Source organism: Astatotilapia calliptera, chromosome 22, assembly GCF_964374335.1.
Source record: "Astatotilapia calliptera chromosome 22, fAstCal68.1, whole genome shotgun sequence".
In the NCBI taxonomy this organism is placed as follows: Eukaryota; Metazoa; Chordata; class Actinopteri; order Cichliformes; family Cichlidae; genus Astatotilapia; species Astatotilapia calliptera.
This window is the reverse complement of record NC_137442.1, coordinates 15,085,651-15,105,094: the sequence shown is the minus strand read 5'-3', so window position 1 is coordinate 15,105,094 and position 19,444 is coordinate 15,085,651. Positions and strand designations below refer to the sequence as shown.

The 19,444-nt window shown below is 40.3% G+C and overlaps 1 protein-coding gene across 10 annotated transcripts in view; it reads right to left on the bottom strand.

Moving 5' to 3' along the window:
• The window catches only part of ptk2aa (protein tyrosine kinase 2aa), a 65,642-nt gene that overhangs the window by 35,548 nt on the left and 10,650 nt on the right, over positions 1-19,444 (bottom strand). For 6 of the 10 annotated variants that reach the window (XM_080296622.1, XM_080296623.1, XM_080296625.1 and 3 more), the window contains exons 2-7: positions 11,045-11,071; positions 3,631-3,875; positions 2,597-2,766; positions 985-1,072; positions 663-742; positions 260-322 (exon numbers count right to left, since the gene is read on the bottom strand). In XM_080296622.1, the coding sequence (XP_080152748.1) occupies positions 260-322; positions 663-742; positions 985-1,072; positions 2,597-2,766; positions 3,631-3,875; positions 11,045-11,071 (673 nt within the window). Of the gene's footprint in view, positions 1-259; positions 323-662; positions 743-984; positions 1,073-2,596; positions 2,767-3,630; positions 3,876-6,123; positions 7,115-11,044; positions 11,072-19,102; positions 19,386-19,444 lie in introns of those variants that run through there. The other 4 variants (XM_026157426.2, XM_026157430.2, XM_026157434.2 and 1 more) reach the window with 2 other exon arrangements.

Genomic DNA, 19,444 nt, shown 5'->3' with positions numbered 1-19,444 from the left:
CAGTTGCTCACATCCCCGCTTCCTAAAATCTATTCAATTTCTTTTGCACTAATCCAGGTTTCTAGTCAAGTCAAGAGAAACTTCCTCTGCCAAAAAGTGATACACTGTGCTACTTTTTCTGATCTGTAGCTCTGAAAGCGGTGTTTCAAAACACGTTTCCAGGAAGAGAAATGATGAGATTAGGATGGACTGATGCACCAGAGAGGTTGGGAGCCGAACTGTGCTCCTGGAACTCTTTGCTTATGAAGATAATACTTACTCCAGTAGTTCATAGTTAGATTTCTTGTCCAGGGCATTTCCTCTCATCTCTTTAAAAAACCTCCTAGAAATGAATCCAGTGGGAGAGAGAAAGAGTGAGGTCTTTTTTTTTTCATTTTCTTTTTCAATAAAATGCAAAAACTGCTGTTGCTTTGCACAATGAATAATAAACTGACTAATGTTGGCAAGAATTATCAGTGTAGCTGACGGGCAGACAGACTGTGCATTCTGCAATGGTGAAGAAAACAACTCAAACTGTACTTTAAATTGTTCGTCCAGCAACAACAAAGGAAACAGAGCGCTTAATACTTGGACTGAACCTTTTATTCTTTGATATTGAAAGAAAAAACAGCAATCTGCATGCAAAGAAATGGAAACAAAAGCAGTGGAGTACATTGTGTTACCTAATTTCGAGACAGCCCAGTTTGAGAGCTACATCTTGTTCCACTTGATCTCCGTTTTCTGTCATGTAGTCGTTCTTCACCTGAAACATGCAAATACGCAAAGGTGTTTATTAAGACATTTACTTCTCAACAAATGGAGGGTCATCTCGCTCACACACACATACAGGCAATCCTGCTGACGTAGATTATCCAAAGAAAAACACACTTGCAGGGTGTCTTCTAGTAGTTCCATATGCGTTAGTGCTAGCTGCTGGCAGGGAATGAAATATGTTTGTGTGTCTGGGTGTCTCTTGTGTGCTTGTGCATCTGTTTGTGTTTGTACCTGGTGGTAGAAGTAGTTGAGAGTAGGTTTGTCTTCTGTAAACTGCTGCACAAAGCCCTTTGGTAGATATCGGATTCTTAACTCATACCTACGGAGGAGAGAAAGAAGACAGAGACGTCACTACGTTACACTAATGTAAGGATTATTTGTGATGTGAATATAAAGATGTGCGGGTGAACAGAAGGAGGAGAATCAGCAAGGGACGGAGGGAGATTACAAAAGCGCAAGATGCAAGAATGCAAATGAGAGGAGTGCTTGTAAAAATCAGTGTAGCAGAAACAGACAGAGAGATAGTTGTTGACTTAGTCACACAAAGCAGGCATCTGTTTCTGTCTCCCTCTTTATGTCCACCGAGCAAAAGGTCTCCACCTCACAATAGAATCAGCACTAAGACTGCCACAATAAAGGTAATGTATACCAGAGCATTAACATCCAAACTACTCAGCCTTTACAGCCACACAGCACCGTGCGCACAAGGGCTCTCATCACAATTCGACAGACGGGTCACGCAATTTTTCATGATGCCAGTTGCAATAAATCACTTCTGCTTCGAAATACAATACGGCAGACTGCTGAAGCTAGCCGTTTTTGAAACTACTGACTTTACAAGGCCAAATAACTCATGTCTAACCCAAGCAGGAAACTGTTTATAAAACATAACCTACAAGTTCAACATCCTCCAGGAAGGGGCTTGTTTAAGAGACGCAAGCATCTAAAACTCATCTACCTCATGAGGTCCTGGTTATAAACTTTATAAACTTTAAATTAGATTACCTAATGTTTAGTTTAAGTTTTGTTGCACGTAAACAGGGACAATTGACACAACAAGTCAAACACATGATGGCAAACAATATGTCAAAACACGTTAGAAGCCTGTTTAGACATAACTTTGTATTAACATATTTATTCATAAACTATCGAAAATATTTTCACCGTCCTGAAGACAGTCCCACAAATCCTTCATCCATTTCTGCTGTGTAGCCATGTCAAGGAGAAATAGTCTACCCAGAGATACCCAGTCCTCCCTGGTCCCAACTTCCTGCTCTACATCTTTCCAGAGGCAAGTGTTCCCAAGCCAGCCAACAGAACATCCAGTATCCAGTGCATCCTGGTTCTAATCCAGGCTTTCCTCTGAGTAGGACATTAACAAAACACCTCATATAGATGGCAGCCTTCTCTACCAACTCTACTCTGAGTCCAGTGCTGACTGAGCACCTCACCCATTCTTCAAGGGAGAGGCCAGATAGATATTTGTGCTGCTTGTGTCTTCATTTTATTGTCTTACTCACTACCCAGACCTCATGGTCATAGGTTAGGGTAGGAATATAGACTGACTGGTGAGGTGAAAATGACACTTTCACACTGAGCATCTGCATCACTTTCAAAGATGCAATAATCTGTCTCAGGCTCCTGCTCTACTTTCCCCTCACTTGTGAGTAAGACCCTGGGATGCTAAAAGTCCTCCACCTGAGTTTATCCCCCAGTAATTAAAAAAAATGTGACCCATCCAAAATAGGAGGATCCTGTCTGGTCCCTTATAACAGCAGTCTAGCTTGCAATTTGATGTAGTGGCTCTTATCACAACATTACAAATACAGGCTTCATCTTGCACCTCCACTCTTCATTTGGCCGTGCTTGTTCATATTTCTCTCTGACGTGGGATACGCCCAAATCTGGGTGGAGCCAGTGCACTTGGTCTTTGGATTGACCGTTACTGAGCCGCAGGCCAAAACATGAAGTCCAGCGCACTTTGTTGATGTCTAAAATCTTCTGGATGATCCCCTGCAGACAAAGAGGAAAAAAGAGAAATAAAATGACTGATGACTGTGCAAATAATACTTCATATCTATGAAGGTAAAATATGCATAATTACTTTCTAATGTATCTGTGCTGTCCCTGGGTGCCGAAAACACCTGTATAAGTTTGATATGTTTTAAATAAAACAAAACTTTTTGTTGTGTCTTTTTGGTAAAAAAAAAAAAAAAAAAAGCTTTACTTTATTAACTCAGCCAATGTTTCCCTGACATTTTGGATGAGACCATCGATTTTTTAGTTTATGTCTGCGTGAGTTTGTGTCGGAGACTTCAAGAGATTTAACGTGACATTCCCACCCAAACAACTTGACAGACATCAAACACACGCGCACAATAATGCTCACAGAGCCATGTGCTCCCATGTAAAACGCTGGGGGGTCTGACCTAGATACTGAAGTAGAGAGGGATGAAAGGAGAGCAGAGGAGATCAGCAGTGATGTATGACCACTAAAATCTGAGCAGAGCTAGGTAGTTTCTACGTCACAGCGGTGGATCTAAAAGCATCCTGCTAAGTAAACCTACACTAGCACGCGCACACATAAATGGTGCCCTGAGGTGACATGCATTAGCAAGCAAAATATTGTCAGTGCGTTTGGGCCCGTTTTAACAGTGCTGACAGCTAGGACGTTGAGATGAGGACAAATGGCACAAAAAAAAAAAGTAATTTAAAAGTACTCCTGAGTGACAACTGTCACATTTTGACCCGAGAGAGTTATGAGCACTGAGTATTATTACTGTGAAGGCTACTTCTTACTCTAAATAAATATTGTGTGTCTCAGTTAATGGTAAAGTGTCCCTAATATTGTGACACTATACAAAAAAAGCATCTTACCCTGACATCGGTTGCATCACCGTATCTTATATTGGAAGACCAGCAGCTATTTTCTGTGTTGCTCTCAAAGTGATGGCAGACTTTCAGAACCCTGTCCACGGAGCCGGCCATGGTTCGGTCCGATCCCCCTGCACTCAGTCGAGACTTGGCCCCTTCGAGGAGGGTGTGATTCAGGTTGGGGTCCAGGTAGGCTGACGCCATGGTTTTCCCTGCAGACACTGCCGCTGCTAGGTGTCTGTCATATTCTGAGAGACAGAGGAGAGAAAAACGGACTTTAATTAAATAAGGAGTAATCTAATTATTAAACTTAACAAATCCTGTGATAGTTGAATATTTTAAAATATCTTTACAATCAATTCCCATTAAAAAAAACAAAAACAAAGTTTTTTTTCTGTAACAGAATAATGATAATTCTCTGGGTCTAACATTTAGTCTAGTTTCATACGTCCAACCAAGGGCACTTGCATGACAGTAGATTTGTGTGGAGTAATTAGCCTAATATGTACAAGAACACAAATGTGTGTGAGCCTGATTTTAAGTAGACTAATCAAACCACTTTGTTAAGCACAGCGGTTCAACTGCTTATTAATTCAAATTTCTAATCAGCCAGTCACTTGCAGCAACCCCATGAACTTAGGCATGTAGACATGGTCAAAGCAAGCCGCTGAAGTTCAAAATGAGCCTCAGAATGAGGAAGAAAGATTATTTAAGTGACTTTGAACCTGACAAGGTTGCTGGTCCTGGACAGGCTGCTTCAAATATCTCTGAAACTCCTGATTTGCTGACTTTCCCACACAAGAAACAGAGAAAAAGAGACAATATCCAGTGAGCAGCAGTTCTCTAGGCTCCTTCAAAAATGCCTTGTTGATTTCAGAGGTCAGAAGAGAATGGTCAGACTCCTACAAGGTGGATGAACCACATGTTGAAGCCTGAAGCAGATGAGCTACAGCGACACACCTGGTGCCACCCTGCTGTATAAGAACAGGAAACTGAGGATCTAATTCACACAGTATCACCAAAATTGTACGAGAAGATTTTTTTTAAAGCATTTCCTGTTCTGATGAGTCCTGATTTCAACTGCTGAGTCAGAATTTGCCTTAAACACGAAAGCATGGATCCATACTGCCTTGTATCAATGTTTGGGTCTGGTGATGGTGTCATGGTGTGAGGGATTGTTTCAAAGTACCGGTTAGACAACACATGTCCATCCCTTTATGACCACAGTGCCCCCACCTTCTGATGGCTACTTCCAGCAGGTTAAAACACCACCCCACAAAGCTCAAATAAGCTCAAACAGTGAGTTCACTGCACTCAAACGGCCTCCACAGTCACCAGATCTAAATCCAAAAGAGCACCTTTGGGATGTGGTGGAACAAGAGCCAATAAATGTGAAGCAACTGTGAAGCAACAATTTTAAAACACATTTGAATTTGTGCCACGAAGAATTTAAGCTGTTTTGAAGGGGGTCAAACCAAGTAACCCAGTAATAGTAAGGTCTACCTGTACTCACTCCAGTCAGTTCAAGATAACAATACTAACTTCAGAACTAGTCAAGACACATAGACTTTAACTTTTAATTTAATCCACTTTGAGTGAAAGCAGAACTACAAATAACTATTTTATCAATAAAATGTAACAGTGTCAAAAATTTGCACACATAACCAAGTGACAGTGATGTGTAATTTTTAATTTGTATAGTCAATGGAGTCACTACCGTTTCACTGCTACATTAGTTGCATGTTTGTTCTCACACACCCCTTAGACCGTTGCGTTGTTCCAAACTGTGTGCTGCAAGTATCTATTCTTCATGTGTTGTTTTTCACTGAGATACAATACAATGAACAATAAGATACCAGAGAGAGAAATAAAGAGAGAGGTGCAGTCAAGGTCAAGGCTCATTATGTAAGCACCCGTGCCTATAACACAGAGAAGACAATGGATCGCAGGACACCATTTTTCCTGAATAAAAAGTTCGGACATAGACGCACTTCCTGGAATTTCATTGCAACTCCATCTGGAAATGCCTGAGAAGAACTAATTTCTCTACATAAGAGCGTGTGTGTGCGCACGCTGTTGTCAACATGGAAGCGAGAAAAGACAGCAAGATCTCTTTCATGCTCCATTTTTCTACTTCCCTTTCTTCCTGTGTGTCTCCTCTCCCCATCCATTAAAAGGGAAAATGGATATGTGCTAGCAGGTAATTACACCTGAGAGAGCGTGCACACACAGGCACGCGCGCACACTCGCACTGAGATAGCTCAAAACAGAGAGACTGGAAAGAGTTGAGTGATAGATTACAGTAAGAAAATGTGATCCCAACTTAATCTGCCAGTCCCAAATGATGATGACTTCCACATCAACAAATTAAAACTCTCTTAAGATCTCTCTCTTTCTCACACACACCTTTGGCTGTACACTAGTGCAGTTCCCATGGAGTCAGATGTCACACCGTGAGCGTGAGGAGTCTATGCAGAAAGAAGATTTCATTCATACCTCTCTCCCAACACATGGGGAAGGGGCTACAGCCACTTGTCGCCATGGAAACGCATGTCTCTCCCTCCCTGTGCCTGTCCACGTCGAGGACAGACAGGCAACCTGCAGCTTCACAACCACGCATCACATGCAGTGAAGTTCTCGTCCGCAGGAGTTAAACAAACACACTAAGCTCCTGACACAGCTGCAAGAAAACCCTCTCATAATCCAAACACTAATTTACACAAGCACGGCGTCTCCGACGAAGAAAAAACAAAACGTCTCTCATTACAAAGTTTGCTTCTCCTTGGCAAAAGCTGCAGTAATAGAGAGGTAAAAGAAGCAATCCTGAAAAATGAATACTTTGTAGTTTGCTGACAATTTGTCTGCAGTTTGAAAATCTAAGAGAAAAACAAAATCAGGGAAAGTTTCTTCTTGTTTATGCGTCTTCTCTTAATCTTTTCCTGTTATCCAAAAGCTCCACAACACAAAAAAAACCTCTCCAGAGACAGAAAGTTACTTTCATCCACAAACTTCACTCCTCCTTTTTTTTCCCGTCCACTCCTCAGCGGCCCCTCTCTGATGACAACACACTGTTTGCTTTTTGCCCGATTTCTGCCCCATGCCTGCACTCCATAGTTACACAGTTGCCTTGGAAGTGTCAGGAGGCTTTCGAATTTGGCTTATTTCATTCAGCGAAGTTCCCCGAGTTGTTGAGAGGGAGCAAAAAGTTTAAAGCCAAAAATCCAACTGAATAGTGCGCATCCAGAGGACCTTCAGTTAGCTAGTGGTCAGACACCAAGAGGCAATTACTGTGCTCAGTCAGAAAAAAAAAAAGATCTTCTCTTGGAAACAAAAGTAAGAGAAAAAAGTTGACCAAGAAAAAACAAAGCCAAGAGAGAGAGAAAGAGAGAGAAATGCAGCAATTGTTTTAAGGTGAATGAGAAGTAAAAGAGGACAGAGCAACGCAACAGAAAGAAAGTTGAGTGGGGAATGAGAGCGCTCCAGAGAGGGCTGCTGGAGGGGTAGGAGGAGCCAGAAACTATTAATATGCTAATCCTGTCCCCTCTATGCAATAAACCCTCCCACTTTAGCTCAAGCTGACCTCAGAACAGTTCTCATCTTGAACTAATATTAACACTGCTCAAAAGAGCAGTCCCTTAGAACAACTCTGAAAGTCCTCCTTGCAAGCATAATGCATGTGTTACTGAAGAGAGGAGATAAATATTACTTAAATTCAATAAAAAAGAAAACTATATCTTTATTAACAGAATTTAAAGTCCTTTTCATACTGTCGTTTCATAATGGCATACATGACCTCACTCATGCAGGGTCTTGCAAGCTCAATCAACCACAACACCACCCTGAACTCTATTTCTTATAAACCACCGTTACAGCCAAACAACAAAAAACACAAATATGTTATTTATTTTATAAAGAGAAAAAAAAAACCTTCTTCCACCACCGACACTGTTCCCAGTTTGTAAACTAGCAGCTGCACCCAATATGGCAAAGCAACCCACTTCAATCACAAGGTTTTCAGAAGATCACACTCCACACTGCACAAAAAGCCCCTCAGCCAGAAAACACACAGAGCTCCCCTGCCAACTATCCCTAATAAAGTGTCCCCATACCCAGCTCTATCAGGCTGCTTGTTAAGTACTGCTTTGAATTTCTATGTTCAGCCAAGCGGCAACCTTGGCTGAAAAACTAAGTCAGCGTCGAGGTGCCAAAAACAGTCACTTGAGGCTGGCTCTAAAAGCGATTCGGACCCCGCAGATCTCCCTCCGTAAAGCCAAACTACATGAGAACAAAAAATGTTTATAACCAGGTATAAAACACCATTTTGGTCTGGTCTTCACCTTAAGTAATTCAAGTCGCTGAACTGGACCTCTCAACTGGTTTTGGAGCATTTGTAATTAAATGATCCACTAAATACAATGGCCTGATGTGAGTTACAGCACATTCAAAAAGTTTTGGTGAGTGAAATTCAAGCATTTCATTAGTCTCTAGGTAAATAGCACTAATTACCAGGTATCCATGTTTGTACTGCATCTCTATACCTTAGGGATACAGCTGGTTAACAAAGGCTGTGCTCAACTAAACGTGGTCACTTATGTGGCACTAAGCCAGTGCCCAAAATATTACTTTGGCTTTGAAAATATTTGTATTAAATGAGCAATGAATTAAAAGGAGCAATCTCACAGATTATGCTGCATGAATATTGTGTTACAGAACAGCCAGCAAGTTGGAAAACATACCCAGCTGGCAAAGTCTGGGTGAATGTACTAACACTGGAGAAAATGTTTAGCTGCACGAAAACATCCAAATTATGGGCTTTTTTAAAATGTTTAATTATGTGTGAACACATCTCACCTGAAGAACAAAAACAGGCCTGAATACTAAAAACACACAAGTGTTCACAAAATCTTAAATTAGCTTAAAACTTAAGATTTCGCCACCAAGTCCTAAAGCTGCTTAACTGAGCAGCCATTTGGGTGTGCATGTGTGTGTGCACGTGTGAGTTTCCTATAATTTGCGGCCCATCTCAGGCATAGGCCATTGTTATGAAAATGGGAAAGGGGGTTAGAGTGTGGATGTGGGTGTGTGGACTATTGAAAGCCTTTTGTCAGGGGGCCGGATGTTGCCATGAATGGGAAGAGCTTTTTGGGCCTGAGCCAAAGTCTCTGTTCATATTGTGCTGTGCGCTTATGAACATGTTTTTTAAGCACAGGAGGGAAGCACAGCACCCACTACCTACTTAATGTAAATAACATTTGAAAGCAGCAGGTAAACCTCAGATCTGCACTATCCACTTTGATGTGGTGATGTTTTATTAGCGAACAATCAGCGTGTTTGTGTCGATGCCTTGAAGGTGAAGAGCTTTGAATTTCAAACATGTTAGATTTTTACCTCATGAATTAAACACAAATTATTTTCTGCTTGCAATTTCCACACAATCTTTTACTTGGTCACAGCTCATTAACTCGTTTAAGCTCCCCCTGTTCATCTGTAGAGCAGTTATTAGGCAGTACTACAGACGTCTGTCTGTCAAACACAAAATAAAGTGACTTAATGATTAGACTAATTAGATGATTGCACCGAAATTAGAGCATGAATAAAATGTCCAAAAATTATACTTTGAAAATATGTTAAAATAAAACACAAGACACTGGTGTCATTCTAAAAACATGCGGTCCAACCAACTCTTCTTCCTTTTCATTTTTCTTACTTCCTCACACCTGGCCATGAGCATTGTTAAGCTATGCTCCAGAGGGAAGCTCTGAACATGTTACAAAAACGTCGGTGCTTTGAGAAATAAAAAGTAACATCATCTGATAAATTAATTTGTCTAGATGATAAGTGGAGGGGATTAAAGCCAGACAAAGAGCTAATTGTGTAGCTTGTGGACACGCAGCACTAATCTGCAGTAAGTCCTAAGGTAGGCCCGAACAATTAATTTGATTTTTAATCTTGTTTGTGATTTTGGCCTCCCAGAATTAAACGAACATAATCGACAAAAGCAAACCAAGGAAAAGCAAATAAAGCGCTCCCTAAATCTTTGCCTGACGACATGCCTGCATCTGCCAATCGCAGCTGTTCCCTGCACAGCGCAGCTTTTATTTTTCTGGAATAACAAATAGCAGACTGTCGAAATTAAACAAATATCTAGCACTGCAGAAGGTGAAGAGTTTGTCCGTGGAAGCGGATTATTGCCTTTAGATTTAGCACAAGTCATGTTAACTAGGATCAAATCACGTGCAAAGAGCGCCGTAGAGCCTACACCATAAAGCATGACACCTTAACTTGTTCAACAAAATCAAAACACAGCACTAGCTCCAGTACACCAAATGGATGAAGGCCAAGAAAAACATGAAGTGGGTACCAACATGAATCTTCCAATGTCAACTCAGATATTCATAAAAATCTGTACAGCGCAGCAGTGCATCCATCCAGCTCACAAAGACGCACCGAAATCATGAACACAGTTGCATCTGCACAAAGATGTCTCTAACAAACACGCTGAGCAATTGAGACTTCAGGAAAACGTAAACATAGGAGATGTACTTAGATCCAGTAAATAAATACTTTATTAGAAACTTGTAAGACATTTCGATTATCAAAAATATAAAAACGGGAGCAGAGCGTTGTTGATTTCATTTTGTTTTTTAAATTATTTATCTTTTTCTTTCTACACGATACATTACATTTAGGTGAATAAGGAGGACTAATTTTATGTTGACAGTGGAATGAAAATGTTTTAGTCGCTATAAATCAACAAAAACTCATAAACTCATAAATAATTGGGGTACTAATACTGAGCAAAATGATCTTGATAATCATTTTGGCCACAGTCGTGCAGCCCGACCCTCGGGTTGTTGTTTCAAGTTTTCTGTCTGCAGTGTGAATATTCTAATTTGACACACAGCCTCTCACTCTCTTCCTCACTCCTGCTCACTAACGAGGCCAACATGTCGACACAAACGCACAGATAAATAGTCCCCCTCTGTTTTCTGTCTGCTTTAATTGTCTTACACAATCACAAACATGACTCAAATAAGCACTTGCTACTAGTTCAGCTGTTCATTAGCAGAAGCACAGAGTCTGACGATGTATATTTGTGCACTTCCTTCAAGGATGCCTATAATAGGATGCCATGTTTCTGTTTTCTGAATAAATAACTGTGTAGACCACAAATAGGATAATACAAATAATATATGATGATATAATATATATCTTATGGTCATGTCATACAATAATACATTGCTACATTCCCACTGCCATTACCTTTTGGGAATAAAATAATACAGATAACACATGTGAAATGTTATCTTTGAGTAAATAATAATAAAAACCGAGATGCAACTTAAAAGCAATATTTTAGGTTAAATTGATGTTATCCAATTGCTATTTCTATGGCAACTGTGGGTCAGCTACTTACCTGTGTAGTAGGCAATCCTGGAAATATCTGAAAGACAAATGGAGAAATAACAGAGTTAGCCAGTTTGTTAAATTATATGAGATTTGGACAAAGAAAAGATCAAGTCTGTTCAAAACTTAAACAGAACTTTATTGAGTTAATTCCCACAGCAGGTGTCCGCAACTCGATTACTTACAGGCTGTGAATTGCAGAGCGGACGTATTGCTCCACAATGTGTCAAGTTAAGTAGATTAGAAATCAATCAGTCCCCTGTTTTGTAGCACACACACACACTTACTTTTCACTGAGACATTGACAGATTGTTTTTACCAATCGATACCCCCTTTGTGACAAGATTTACCCTCGCTCCTTATAGGCTGAAGCTTCATTGTTTAAGCATGTGAAAGACCTAAAGTGGGGAAACGCCACAGAGCGGGGTTATTGTTCACCGAGATCGGGCAGCTGTGAAACCAGGATGTTACAGGGCGTGATTGAACCTTTTTTGCTTTTGATTGGAGGCTCCAATAAAACATACAATGGTGCTGAAGGCTGCAGAGTTTAGCTGCTTCTATTTAGCTTCTTCTCTGAAACTGCCAGTTTCCCATAACCCCTCTCACATAGACATTTATGTGTACATTCAGAAAACCATAATACTAGCTTCTAAGAGCTAAAGCTCAGACTAATGTTTTGTTTTGTTTTAATTGTGCAGGAGGAAATTTAAGTCCTGGCTGGATTCAGACTGTGGTTAGGAGGAGACACAGTTGGTCAGACTAATCAAGCAAAACAAAGCTTCTCAGGTAAATGTTTTTTTGGAGGGTTTTTTTTTAAAAACTTGGCAAGCATAATAAAGCCACCTTATTTTTCATGCATTACAACAAACAAGGTATGTGACTTGACAACACATTTAGCAATGGTCAATGGTAAATCCTGCCGAGCAGGCTAAAAGCAAAAGTATCGGTGCCACTCTTATTACTGTACTCTATAGGTCCCCACACACCCACAGGAAGTCTAGGAGAAGCCTTTTGGGAACATGACACCGAGTCACAGCAATGATAGGGCTGCATGTAGTGGAGGGCAAAAGGATAAGTGCCTAAGTGCTTTGGAAACCCTGATCTACAGAAAAATACTGGGTAAACACGCACCCACAGACCGACTGCAGGGGCTGTCAACATAGATGATGTAAGTAACGGCTGAAAGAAAATCTACACAAAGAAAGAAATGGCATCAAGGTGATTCGTGGTGGGTGTGCTATTGAAATGCTGTGTAACATGAAACCCTCACAGTACTGTTTATGAATGCGTGCATCTATAGTGGTGATGGTAATAAACAGATTCACATACCTCACCGGTGACCAACTGCAATATGACTCGAATTGCAAAATTGTCAGCGTATACCTTCACCAGAGGCAACATTAATCATCAGTTTTCCATTATTAATATTTGCAATAAACTGAGGTCTGTATGTGATTCTATAGCACTGCACAACAAAACAAACATGACGTTATCATGGGAAGATCCAGACATATCAAATTGCACCATGACATATTAGATAACATCGTGGCAGTGCTTTCACTGATAATGTAATTCTAGGAAACCTCATTCCTCTCCAATTTAATTAAGTTTCATTTATATAGCGCCAAATCAGAACAGCAGTTGCCTCAAGGCGCTTTATATTGTAAGGTGAAGACCCTACAATACTATGTCCTCTTGACCCAATCAGCGGGGAAGCCAGAACAGAGCCCACTTTAAGCTGCAGGCACGTATATTTCTTCTAATCACCTCATCTGCAAAGTATCACCCTTTGAAAATCAAAGACAACCATTATTATATCACACCATGATAAATGGGTTAACTTAATCCTGGGTATCTAATACAGACCAGAGTAAACTGATATAGACCAGTTTATGACGGTAGACTCTGTTTTATAGTCCCTATAATGACCTCTAGATAGACCTGAAACCTATAAGCACCATCTGTCCCCTGGATGCTATCAGCGCTCCACGCCGTCTCCATTTGCTTCTCAATGTCTCTCTGTTAAGAGCGCAGGGAAGGTTAAGTGCTATGTAGTCTGAGATCCACAACAATGCTGGCATTGCTGCAGTCTGCATTTGACTCCATAGGAGACAGTGGTCTTTTCAGGGCTTAGAAACAAGATGAGACAGCACCTGAAATGCTGGAACAAAAAATTGTAATCGTGAGACTCCCTTTTCATCTGTCGTGCTTTTTTGGCTTAGAAAGAGGAGGCTTTTTTGTAATCCATGGCATACAATTTAATACAGTTTAAAGAATTTAAATCACACCCAAATAACAACACAACTGTCTTCTCCCGCACATTGCCGCACATTGGCAGACTGATGTGCATGCTCCTTGCCAGTTGGTATTACACTAGAAGCCCAAAAACCCAAACATGAAATGTGCAGTCAAAAACTACCAGCTCACACCTTTACAGACGGGCATTTCCAAGCACAGACACACAAGCACCATCTCCATGTCTTCAAACAGCGGATAATTGCATGTTAATCACAGGTTTTTAAGGAGCTGCAATTAGACTGAACAATCATGAGAGAGTCTGCTGTGCAATGTCTGTCTGACTACTGGTCTCAGATCAGTGGTTAAAGTTAAAATTCATAGTTTAAGAGGTCAGAGAGTGAGAGAGGAGGGTTTTGCTTTTGTTTCTTTGCTTAAGCATTAGACAAACTGCTTAAAAAAAGGAAACTGTAACCAGCTTCTGGTCAAAAGCCATTTACTGTCATGTTTATGAAATAGCATTTAGCATAAAATATTGAGATTTACCATTACTGTTAAAGCTACAGCAGGTCTGCTGTGTTTCGTTGTGTGGGTGTGTGGTGCTGCCCTCTCTCCCTCCCGTTTCAGGTACCACCTCTATTTCTGTGGAGGCAGCGTTTTGTGCACAGCTGACTCCACTCAGCAATGAGCCTCAAGAGTAAATGTGAGGGACGAAGAGGAGGAGGCCACAATGTCTTTCTTGAAGCAGTGTTTGGGCTGTGTGATTATTGATGTTTACCACTCTGGTTGAAGGAGTGTGTGCTTTGTGTTCCTTTTTTTATTTTATTGTTTTTTTTATTTGGATTGACTAGTTAACTTACCCTCTCTCTCAGATCTCAAGCTTTTTTTGTTCCTTTTATTGGTAACAGCAGCTTAGCAGCTTCTCTAAGCTAAGCTATTAATAAAAACCTACAGTCTTCCTGTATTTTATTTCCTGTTTTTATTTGAGGCCATTCAATTTAAAAGTTTGACCAAATCAAGGTATCACTCATCCAGCTGGACTCACACTGTGCTATCTTGTAATATAACGCAATCCAACATGGAAGTGCTAACCAGAAATATCTGGGCTTTTACTTTGAAGGGTTTAGCATTTCTCCCTCAGCGGGCGCTCTTAAGCACTGTAGAAAACTAACAGCACCAGTGTCTTGGAGTGTCTTGGAGTTAAACTCCATCCATAGAGGAAGAAATTCCCTTACTGCACATCACTGTCACTGATGGCTAGTTGCCTTGGTAATCCTCTAGTCTACTTATTAGCCTTTCATAGGTCAATCACTGTTATCCTGCACTGTAACTGGAAGTCGCCTCAATCAATCACATTGAAGTTAAAAAAATATCATCTCACTTCACATCATCAGCAGTTCTTTTCACCTAATGATGACATTTTGACCTCTCAGGTATATTTAACATTAAAATTTGTATTGTTACATATGCCTATTGAGCTTATAGTGAGATGATGTTTGAATATGTACAATAAAATCTGACATATATCATTACTGAGCTAATGAATGGATTCAAGGAAAGTTACACCAAATTTCATTGTGATTTATGTGAATTTAAGAATGTGTTTACGCTCTTATGCTAAAACTTTATTAGATTATTCAAATTCACGTTTATTTCTTGAATACAACTGTGTTAAGAACTGTTCTGCATTGTTTTTACACAAAAGCAGGATGAATAAAAAGCAGCTAGGCCTTTTGCTTATCACCACTGAACTGGACAGTCACCACAATATCTTCCGTTTGTCACATCTTGACCTGACAGCTGTTGTCTTATTTGCTTAAGCCATAGATTTTCCCCTAGAGCACTTTTATTTTCCTAACATCCCCTGAACTTTTGGGAGAATGTAATAATCATAACTATAATTTTCTTTCTTAATTCTTGTGCTGACAAGCTCTCAGTGTACGTGCAAATTTGTGTGAAAACATGCGTCTGTAGGTCTAGAAAGCACAGCAGAATAAGGAAAGTCTCCTTAAACTCCAAAGAGTGGGGGCAGTACCCATATGGAAAAGAAATAGTAAAAACTTATATGTGATTACTCATGAAAGTGGCCACTTTCTCATTACTTTCATACATTGTTTTAGTAAGTATCCAAAACATACAAGTTTCATTATATAATTTTTCAAGGGATCTTATATCTGTTTTTACTCTTATATGCTTTTCATACAAGTTTCACACAAGAAAGATACAAACTTTATAAGATTTATATATATATATATCTTTTCCATATGGGTAGGGAGGTGCAGTTTAAACACCGTCACCTAACAACGAGGAGGTTTTTGATTCAGACCTGCTGGCTGGTTTGATCCTTTATGTGTGGAGGTGGCATGTGCTCCCTGTGCCTACGTGAGTATTCTTGTGTGCTCCGATTTCCTCCCACAGTCCACAGTCATGCATGTTAAGTTAATTAGTGACTCTAAATTGGCTCGCTCAATGTTAGCTGGAATAGGCTCCAGACCCCAGTGACCCTAGATGGAAAAGCAGATAAAATAAAACATGCAGAGATGGATAAAAAGGTTGAAGAGACAATCCTGCAGGACTCACAGAAGAGCAAAAAAAAAAAACACTCCTGCAGAAATTAAGTGTACTAAACCTGAGGAGAACAGCCAGCTGTTCTGCCTCATTGCTTGGTGCCTAATGGTTAACCTTCAAGCTGTGCTGGCAGGTGTCTCAGACGCAGTGTGTGTATATATGTTGTGTGTGTGAGTGTGTATGCTTGAAACTCTCCGGACAATGGGGTGTTACTGGAGCATGCAGTCTTACGATGCAACAACAACGCCTGAGGCACCAATCACACCTGCCACTCAGACACACATATACAAATGCACAGCAACACATAAACACACACATTTTTTTTTTTTTTTAAAAACACCGCTTTTGGCCTTTAAAATGCCTCGTGGTAGGATCTAAGCACAGTTTTGGCTCTGATGAAGAGCTACGGTGTGTTTTACATAATGGAGACATCTTTATATGCGCTAGACACCCAGTCGATGTCTTTCATGACTCAATTTAGTTACAGTTCTAGTTGAAATACATGAATAAATATATAGACATGAAGAATATCAGTAAAAGGTTTCTGTGTTCTATCAGAAACACACATATTTTCTTATTATCATTATTCACATTTAGATAAACATCAGACAATTATTCAAAGTCAAATCCATTGCACACGCACACACACACACGCGCACTCAGATGAGGCAAACTCAAGATAAGCCCCACACGCATGAAACATAATAAGGCCACGTTAACGCATCACTGCTTGCACTCATTTATCTGCAAAAGCGCACACATTCACTCGAGTGTGTATCGTTCAGGTGCACTGATAAAGCTAACTGGCTTACTGGAGCGGCATGTTAAATGTATCACGCTCAGAGCAGATACGCTATGCGTAATTCAAATCAACAGATTTAGGGCGTGTGAACTGGTGAGATAGCGCTTCAAAATAATCTTTAAATGACGCCAGGGTTGTATGTGTTATTTAATAAACATCCAAACAAATGTGACAAAAATACCCAGTTTATAGTGCAGTCCCAGCTGTGGGTGAAACATATCTACACTTGCTTACCCAGAGACAAACATGTTTCTGAATAAGGCGAAAATCACACTTTCCATTAAATATTGAATGTGCCTTTTATCTTGTCTGGGAGGAAGGCTGAAAATGAATTCTCATTTCTGATTGGCCACTGAGTTCAAGCGCTTTAGTGGCTCTACTTAATGATCGTTAGATGGTACAATTTGTACCAGACCGCGCACCAGCGTCCTAACATGTATAATTAACTACATATCCATTATTAACACAGTTTTCAATCCAACATTTCACCTTTTTGATTGAAGTTTTTCGTTATCCAAAGGATGCCAGATTAGACGACATGGGTCAAACCAGTCGATCGCAAAGGTAGTATTGGTAGATCGCATGGCATTAAAAAAATAGATGCCAGCCTATCATCCATCCCGTCACTTGATTGATACAGGGAAGCCAGTCAGATGACATCAGATTTTTTCTGACGCTTAGGTCGCTGCGCATGCGCAAACAGCGGCGCGAAGTGTAGTAAAACTGACAAGCTAGTCAGCGAGTTAACTCCAATTTTTAGCTCTCGGTTTTTTCTCTTAAACCTGGCCGTCAGCAGCTACTGTCCGGACTATGCATCCCTGGCTGATTCAATTCAGTGCAAGTCATCAGAGTAAACTCAGGTAATGACAAAAAATTTACATAGTTAATTGTGTTGTGAAATATTGGATATTGCGGTTATGCATGTATATACATTGTAGATATAAAGAATCCTCAATATATTTATAAATAAGTATATGTTTTGGATTTTTGTAGTGGGTAGATCATTTTGACTTGGTCATTTTATAAGTAGCTCACATGCGGAAAAAGTGTGAGCACCCCTGGGTCAAACTGTTGTTTCTGGATGTACTCTACAAATTAAACATAACTAATTTGTGACTCTACCGGAAATCAGAGGTAATTGATCGCCAGCTCAGCTTCTTTAATGTTAACGCAGATAAAGGAGCAGCACCTTGCTTGCATGCATTTTTCATGAACGTGTGAAGGAGGAAAGTTGTTAAGAGATACCTCTTTAGAAGAATTTCCATCCACTATAAGCACAGATCGACATGTTTAATACACACTAAAATATAGATGATCTAACCCAGAAACAAAACGCTGCAGGGGACTTGTTAGTTCATGCCAACATGTGCACACAGAATACACAAACAGGGAGAGAACACTTACACAAATACACACCAACACCTACACGAAGCCACGTGGCCTGCAGTGGGAACTATGTTGGGATGCACACGTGTATTCAAACACAAACACGTACTGCCTTCCTCCCACACACACACACACACACACACACACACACACACTTGAAGTTGAAGCCTCCTACATACAAAAAACCACACACTTAGGTGGATAAGAGAGAAGATTATTTAATGAATAGGGTTTCAAATAGGACTGCACAAAGATAGCAATTATCATCAACCTTCCATTTAGTGCTCAAAAATAATGCCTTGAAATATTTTGTTTTGTTCAAATCTGTGTGTGTGTGTGTGTGTGTGTGTGTGTGTGTGTGTGTGTGTGTGTGTGTGTGTGTCTGAAACCCAACAAATGCTCATGATTTTTGTTGAACAATTTGAGCAATTAATCTGATTAATTGAACTAATTGCCTCAGCTCGACTGTAAATAAGTAAGCATGTGTATTCACAGGTGTTCTGCCCTCTTCCTCCTGCTCATCGTCATTTAGTAGTGCACTAGTACTTATATAACACTTTTCAAACCAGTTTCCATGCCACATTCACACAGCACTTTATTCTGAACACTGTGTATATCTATTACAAACACACCAGCGTATGCACTGGGGAGCATGTCTACATGCAGACCAGGGGACCAGGGATTGAACCACTAACCTTCACATTAGTAGAACCTGCTCCAGACCTAAAACCAAAACCAATATGAACCACTAAAGCGTTCTTTACAGCCCCTCCTCTGCTCGTCTTTATCATCATATTTATTATAACCAGCAGAAAACCGCACTTACCAACAATAATTTTTAGTTTATAATAGTTATTCAAAGTAATGACAGCAAGAAGCCAAAAGAACTAAACCACTCTGACACTGTGTGTTTGAATGCGATAGTGACCACACACATACACAAATCCACAACTACTTCAACTTTTTAGGCAGTCAATGCCTAAAAAGTTCTTAGATATGGATAAACATGCATGCATATAATGGTTTAACGCAGAAAGAAAAAAGAATTTGCATACAACAGCATGTTAAAAGCCTTACCATGGTATAGTCCTTCCATTTAATATCGAGAAGAGAAGAGAAGAGAAGAGAAGAGAAGAGAAGAGAAGAGAAGAGAAGAGAAGAGAAGAGAAGAGAAGAGAAGAGATCCAATCTTCCTCTAAAGGACAGCTAAATTTGGAAAAGCCCCAGCTTCTGTGGTCTTTGGGCTAGCGCTGTGCTAGCCAGCTAACTCTGTAATGATGGATAATGCCGACTTAAGCTCACAGCCTCCGCCTCCCCCCTCTACTACAAACCTCTACTACACTGACACACACAGATACACAGCAAGCAGCATGAGGAGTGGGACTCGAGTGGAGGGAAGAACCAAAGGAGGGAGGGAAA